The following is a 7,840-nucleotide window of genomic DNA, read 5'->3' on the forward strand; positions in this document are numbered from 1 at the left end:
ACCACAACTTATGATATGAATGGAAATGTTAATAAAATTTAATCGTTATGCCCTTGTTTATAATATACTTCTTGTAATACTCATACCCATACTCAAGTATACTAAGAACTTCAAGTGTGCTTCTTTTGCCACAAGTTTATAAGCAAGAATTATATTGTTTTATTAAAAAAAAACATAAAGCCAAATGTGTTTAAACAGAAAACATCCGCAAGTTCAACACAGGTTGATCTGCATCACTTCATCACCAGCACATTTATTCTGATTGGGTACAAGTCGCTTACGTCACACCATCTCCGCAAAACTATTGGACAGCCGAGCTGTCTGTCAAATCTGTCGACTCTACTGGGGGATGGACACCGACAATCTCAGCATCTGTGCCAAACGATGAACGCTTTACCTGTTTCCGCGGTTTTAACTGGAAAATAAAGCGACAGAACATCAGCAGTCAACATGGTAGGTGCATAAAAATGTCTGTTTATTCTAAAATTTAAAAATATAACGGAAACATTTTAATGGCTGCCTTTTAGGTTTGACGTTTCCTGTCGGAAGACCCTAATAATAGCGGTTTTCTGTGATTATTGTTATTTTCATGCATTTCCATTGCAGAATGAAATATATATTTTTTAACGACATGTTTTCATATCAGCAGAACAACGTTTAAGTCTGTGGAATGATGCTTACGCTGCCTGTCTTAATACATTTCTAGTATGGTTTTGTGAATCACGCCCTGGAGCTCCTCGTTTTAAGGAATTACGGTCCGGAAGTGTGGGAAGACATCAAGTAAGTTGTTTGCTGTGTGAACTGTGGGTTCATTTTCCCAAAAATAGCACCAAAAAAGCGACACAAACAGGCCCGAACAGCCCGCAGCCCGTCCAGTCAGTATGGTGCTTCCAGAGGGAATAGATAGAGAGTTGCGTTCACTTACCGTTTTCCTTCTCCGGACAAACCATTTTTTAATACAACAAAAAATTCACCTTCATTCAATGCTGAATAATAATATATATTTTTTTACTGTAGCTTTTATTTTTTGTGGTTAGAGTTTATTTAATGTGCACGGATCTAATAAAAAAAACAAAGATATAATTTATTTTATTTTGATTAATTTAGCATTCAAACTGTATTTTAACCATCTTTATTAGTGCTAATTATACACTGTACATTATCATGCTGAACTTTTAGCCAGTTATCCACTTTGTTAGTGTGACTTTAAATAGTCCATTAATTGCATCAGGCATGTCCAAAGTCTGGCCCGCAGGCCAAATGAGGCCAGACATTCAACTTTCCACAGTTTGCTGTCAATAAATCAATAATATGCAGCCTCCTGCACGTTTTAAAAACTGTGTGGACGATTCCTTGATTGTAATATGCTAAATTCCATAATTATCTAATGTAAAACTGTGACACTTTCTTGCTCATTTCTACAATGTATGCTGTAAACAGATGTGCTTCTCTGATCAAAATCGTAGTGGTTTGTACTTCTGAATATGATTTGCCTATATTTTAAAGCATTTTAATAGGGAATAATATGTAGCATTTCATATGAGTCTGGATTTAATGCTATTTTTTCCAGACAGACTTTTTGTTTATTTTGTTTTTGGTCCTTTAATAGGAAATTTACAGGAATTTTGGTTAAAAAATGTATTTCTGTTTTATATCTAGAAATAAAAAAAACCCTATTGGGAAAAACACAATCGTTTAAAAAGGTTTAAAAGAATGTTTTGTCCTCACACATTTTCACTTTTTCACTGGCCCTCTTTGCAAAAAGTCTGGACAGGCCTGGCTTACAGGATATGAACTCCGCTGTGCAGCTCTAACATCAAATAATGGAGGAAAAAAGCTCTCTGATTGTTCTTTGTTTTGATAGATTGCTCAAAAACTAACAGTGCACTTCAAGGCAACCCCAGCTGAGAACACTTAGACATAAAGTACAGATGGTTGGACGACAAGTCCCTAATTTGAGCCGATCCTTACTCTCCTTATACGGTTTACAGCTTTATGTTTGAAATGTGCATACATTTGGGGAAAGTGTTCTCAAACACATTTTTTCTAAGAATTCCTGTTTATAATGAGGATGAAGTTTTTCAGTTTTGCTGAAATGTTTGGCTCAGCCTAAGTTTATTTTTCATCTCTTGTACGAGCTGCCTTAGCCTTGACCCAACCCTTAAGAGAAAAAAAAAAAAGAAAACAGCAGCAGCGGCTGTGTAAATTTTCTTCAAAGTGATTATTCTAAGCCACAAGCTTCCAAAACTGTACATAAAAGTAGCACTTGCTTTCATTTTAATGCCTAATTTATCGGGCCCAGTTTCTTTTGCTTTCATGAAATGAGTAATGTCAGGCTGTTTTTTTTTTTTTTTCCTGATTTTTCTCCTCAAAGCATTTCAAGGTTTGGGCTGTTTATTCAGCTGCTACAAATTGTAATAAAACCTTAGTTAGTGGTCAGGCCTGTAAATCCTTTCTGTTTTCTCTGTTAAACCCAACCAATTAAATCCTGACAGTTTTGACAAATTTTAAACGCCAAAAATATGATTATTATTGATTGTTTGCTTTATTTTGGAGTGTCTCTTAAATCCAAAAAAAGGGCTGGTCACTGAACAAGTTGTACATAGTGACTAACTTACTGTGCCTGTGACATTTACTTTAGCTCTTGAGTAATGCTGTTGCTTTCTTTGCAGGAGGGAGGCTCAGCTTGATATTGAGGGTCAGTTTCTTGTTAGAATAATTTATGAAGATGCCAAAACCTATGATCTCGTGGCAGCTGCAAGTAAAGTTTTAAGTAAGTAAACGTGAATACAGAAAAGTAGTAAAAAGGAGCAAATTTGTGGTTTAAAATATTAAAACTATCGTGTTTGCAGAGATCAACGCTGGAGACATCTTGCAGATGTTTGGCAAGATGTTTTTTGAGTTTTGCCAGGAATCAGGATATGATACTATTTTGCGTGTCCTGGGCTCCAATGTTCGAGAATTCTTGCAGGTAAGAATTTGTTTGTGTATTATTAAACAATCTTAATAAAATTTAGTTCAGTTTTTGCATCCTGTTAGACTTTTTCACCAAGTTAAAACCCTGGCTCTTTTGTGGCGTAGACAGACCTTTAGTATTAATAAAAGCAAATAAGTTTTCATTTAACCTGAGATTACAATTTTACAAAATAATGAATATTTTATCAAATTACTCTGTAATTAAAACATTTTTTGTGTAAAAGAGACAAATGAACTTTAGTTCTGAGGTCTTTCCATCTAAATCAAACCTTTATAAGCACAAGCTGTGCTGTGTTAATTAACTCTGTATTGAACCACTGACCTCCTGGTCAGAGCGTGGCTGATGTAGCCTCAAGTCAGAACTTCCTTTTTGTTGATTTTATACTCAACTTTTTTTTCTTTTTGAATAGAGAGCATGTCGTTTAGGAACAAACTGAAAAAAAACTTGTCTAAATTGAAGTTTTTAGATGATACGTATCCCTCAGTGATCAGTATATCCTCAGGGGTACAACAAATTACATGTGACACTGTAATAAAAAGTAAACTAAAATGCTAAACAAACTGTAAAAATAAAAGTACACAAGGGAAGAGCAGAGCACAGCTGTGTTATAAGCCTCCCACAACAACGATGGCATCTGTTGGAATCACCCACTCTGTTCTCCTTTAAAACCTGTTTATTTGAAGCATTTCCTGCTCTTGTTGCTACACTGAACAAAGCTTCATAGTTCATCTTGGTTGAACTTTGACTTCTGGCCACTTCCAAGCTTTTGTGCTCAACTTTATTTTAATATCACTAGCTTGAGTTTTCTTTTTTTTATACGGTACACTTTGACTTAAGATGAAACATCAAGCCATTTGTGTTACACTATTTGTTTAGTGGTAAATGTCATGATTGCAGTAGTTATGACTGCATGACTCGATTGGTCCAAAAGGGTCTCATCATGATATCTGACTTCACTGGGATAGAGAGAGGTCTTTATATACTTAATTTTGATGTCAAATAATTTGAGCCAAGATTTGACTATTGGATCGTTGCTAATGCCAACGTTCTTTTTTTTTTTTTTTTTTTTTTTATTCAGTGACACTGATTGTTTTGACTAAAAATTCCCATGTGGCGTTTTTCTGATCAGATGAGGTTACGAAGACTCAAGACTCTGATTACATTTGGGAATATGCTGGCATGTTGTTATTCAAGTAAACAGGTTTTCTTATATGCAAACTATATATTTTTATAGTTGAACTGCAGTTTTCAAAACATACACCGATTGCATTTTGGGGTTTAGAGTTAAATATTTTGACAAAAAAAGTATTTCTTACATCACTAGTGACACTAATTGATGATTCACTACTGTAGAGCTGGCCAGATTCTTAAAGAAAATCCTCTAAAGTTGAAGTCCCATCAGTTCTCACACTTTAAGTGTGTGAAATTCATTCTCCACATTTGACCCATCCCCTGGGGGAGTGGTGAGCGTAAGACACAGCCTCACTCAGGAATCATTTCACAGTTTAATACCCCAATCCAACCCCTTAATGCGGAGTGTCACTGGGTCCCATTTTTAGTCTTTGGTATGACTCAGCCTGGATTTGAACTCACAACCTTCCAGTCTCAGGGCGGACACTCTACCACAAGGCCAATAAGCTGTCTCTGTCCTGTAGGGTCCTGTTTTACATTAATTTATGTTATTTTTCCATTTTCTGCAGTTGTGTACTATGCCATATTTTTGTTTCAGGATGCTCTTAGTGTTCATGAGATTGTTTATTATTTAAAACAGAATGTTTTTACATCTTTTTTAAGTTAAAGCAACATAAAGGAGAATTTCTAGACCTACTTGTGTTGTGATGTTGTTAGTCTACTGGTCTATGTTTCTGTTGATTGTGACACTATGACATACTTTTTCAATACGCCATTTTGTGGTCTAAATATCTCTACAGCTCTTACTTCCAAAGCTTGATCCCCTCTTTCTACATTCCAAATGTTTTTTAATATTCTAAAGAGTGTGAACCTTTTTTGTAGCTTTAGACAACTGTTCTGAAAAGATGTTTCTTTTATCTTAACTTGCAGAATCTGGATGCACTACACGATCACTTGGGCACCATTTATCCCGGAATGAGAGCTCCCTCGTTTCGCTGCACGGATGCAGAGAAGGGAAACAATCTGATTCTTCATTACTACTCCGAGAGGGAGGGCTTACAAGATATTGTAATTGGTATCATTAAAACTGTCGCCCAACAAATCCACGGAACAGAGATCGAGATGAAGGTCAGCATCCTTCCTTCCGTTTCTCTCTCGTGCACAAAGGCTGCCTGCAGCGCTAACGGTTCCCCCTCCTCAGCCGCTGAGAAATGAACATGCCTTCAGTTTTCTAACCCCCTCTCCATGAAGCACGTCGTGTCTGTTGTGTTTTCTATCAGATTGTGACAAGTTATGTCACAGAGCATAATTGAATATGCCATAATATGAAGATTAAACAACATAAACCTCCCAAATACCCAAAAGGAAATGGTGTTATGACAGCAGTTCAGTTTTTTGGGGTCTGTCTGTTAGTCAGAGGATATTTTTAGATCTAAGTTAAAGAGCTCCTCGCTGTAGGCTGGCAGCTGTTTGAGGGGGCGGGGCTTTCTTCTTCTCACTTTAGGATTAACTTTTTAACAGTTGCAGAATAAAAAGAATGAATTATACAAAAATTGCATGTAACCCCCCCAGGAAAATGAGCTTATATCAGGGTAATGTATCGTTGTAAGTCATTGGATTTAAAATCGTTTGTTTACATTTTTATTGCCGTTTAACTAAATAGCACGGGTTGTACTGGCTGGTTGAATGGCAGCTGCTGCAGGTTTCCCTGCAGGTTTCTCTGCTGCAGTTGACTTTTCATTTCATCAGTCATTTTCTTTCAAACCTAATCTCCCATAGTCGGGATCCTATTTTTCTTTGGTTCTACGTGTAAAACTAAAATAAATAGAAAAAATGGGGGAAAAAAAAGCAGAAAATGGCAGATGCTCTAAATGTGACACCCAATTTTCTGGAAATATTAGCCTCTGTTGCTGTGGCAACAGGGTGCAGAGACAGCAGCTTGACGTCAGCATGCCTGATGCCCATAAAACCCAGAGAATGTCATTTATTAACCTCCTAATTCCATAATTTGGACACAAGACAATGATGCCCACAGTAGATGTTCCATGAAGGTTTTTTTTTAAAAAATCCCAAATTAACCTTAATTTTCCTAAATGAACTGACTTCACCTGCTGCAGGTGATCCAACAAAAAAGTGAAGAGTGCGACCACATCAAGTTTCTCATTGAGGAGAAGGACTCTGAGGAGGAGGCGTTCAATGAAGACCTCGATGGCTTTGAGGAGAACGGCACTCAGGAGACCCGGATCAGCCCCTACACATTCTGCAAGGCCTTCCCTTTTCACCTCATGTTCGACAAGGACCTCATGCTCACCCAATGTGGGAATGCCATCTACAGAGTTCTGCCACAGGTTTGCACTTTTTTTTTACATCTACTTAAAGAGTTTAAACCCACTGAAAAAGTGCTACATTTTTGTCCTCCTGTTTTACAACTAATACATATTTCTTGTACCCCAGCTCCAGCCTGGGAGCTGCATCCTTCCATCAGTGTTTTCTTTGGTCCGGCCTCATATCGACTTCAGTTTTCATGGAATTCTTTCCCACATAAACACGGTCTTTGTTCTGCGGAGTAAGGTAAATTTGACAGTTAATACATTTGCTGTTGATTTACTATTGCTCATCTAATCTTTCTAAAACTCAAACTCTTAAGATTTTTTATAATTGTTACCGTTTTAGAAGGTTGTATAGAACACTGGACAGCAGTTTCATTACATACGTTTTTGGCAGAGAGATAAAAGAAATAGCGCATATATATATATAAGGTATAAATATTTCCCCTACATACAACTCTGTTTCATTTGTAGTTTTTTTTCAGCTTGTGTAACTGCCTAACATTGGCTTGCCACCAGAGTCCTGCTGGAAAAATAACACACTAAGTGACTAACTTCAGTTTCTTACCCGTTTGTATTGTTCTATTTAAGCTGCATTAGTATCTTGACACGCAAACAAATGATTCAGGGAGAGATTATTCTGTTATCTCGGCATGAATCATGTCTCACTGGACTGCTACGGCTCGTGACAAATTGCAAACAGCGAGTGAGCTTTCAAAATGTCCTGAAATGTCTGTTGGAATCTCAGTTTTCTCTTGTAAGTTGCAGCTTCTCTCCTTTGTGCCACAGGACATAGCATATTTATGCCACAGAGTCACTTTTATGACAAATGTAGAGGGATTTTTTTTTGTCTTTCATTATTTATACGTGTATCTGTTAAAAGTTCTATTTAAATTTTATTTTAAACCTACCTTTTTCTGACCAGAGAGCAGAAAAAAAACATTGCTGAAAAGGGGAACCTGAACCATGGAGCATCAGGTTCACATTACAAACAAAAACCTTCATTTTAAATTATGGGAATAAAGTAGCTGGTTTACTGCTCTAAAAGTCACAGGGTAAAGTAAAAAGTAAAAATGATAAGAAAAAACACCAAAGTTGTCTGTTCATCAGAGTCGTGCTTCAAGATGAAAGACATGAAGCATTTTGTGAAGCCTTTTTTTCATCAACGGGCTCTGCAAAAATCCTGGAAGCTACTCATCAATGGATAAAACATTCATAAACCATAAATTAAACAAAAGAGCTTCCAAATATTTTTTACTGTTTTCAATAAACATTCAGCTTTCAAATCCAAGACAGTTTGACCAAATTAGTCTGCTGCTGTACGTGGCATTCCCTTGCTGGATTATTCACTTCTATTTTAATCTTGTAACATTACTTTTTTGCTTGTGGTCTTAATCTATCAAAT

At 36.6% G+C, this 7,840-nt stretch overlaps 1 protein-coding gene across 1 annotated transcript in view; it reads left to right on the plus strand.

The window, feature by feature from the left end:
- The first annotated feature begins 293 nt into the window (after window positions 1-293).
- Window positions 294-7,840, plus strand: part of gucy1b1 (guanylate cyclase 1 soluble subunit beta 1) — a 16,253-nt gene continuing 8,706 nt past the window's right edge. The window contains exons 1-7 of the mRNA XM_024289719.2: window positions 294-453; window positions 707-780; window positions 2,673-2,773; window positions 2,853-2,971; window positions 5,039-5,236; window positions 6,226-6,456; window positions 6,563-6,679. Of these exons, the coding sequence (XP_024145487.1) occupies window positions 451-453; window positions 707-780; window positions 2,673-2,773; window positions 2,853-2,971; window positions 5,039-5,236; window positions 6,226-6,456; window positions 6,563-6,679 (843 nt within the window). The 5' untranslated portion in view covers window positions 294-450. The remainder of the gene's footprint in view (window positions 454-706; window positions 781-2,672; window positions 2,774-2,852; window positions 2,972-5,038; window positions 5,237-6,225; window positions 6,457-6,562; window positions 6,680-7,840) is intronic.

The sequence above is a fragment of the Oryzias melastigma genome, linkage group LG1 (assembly GCF_002922805.2).
Source record: "Oryzias melastigma strain HK-1 linkage group LG1, ASM292280v2, whole genome shotgun sequence".
Classification (NCBI taxonomy): Eukaryota; Metazoa; Chordata; class Actinopteri; order Beloniformes; family Adrianichthyidae; genus Oryzias; species Oryzias melastigma.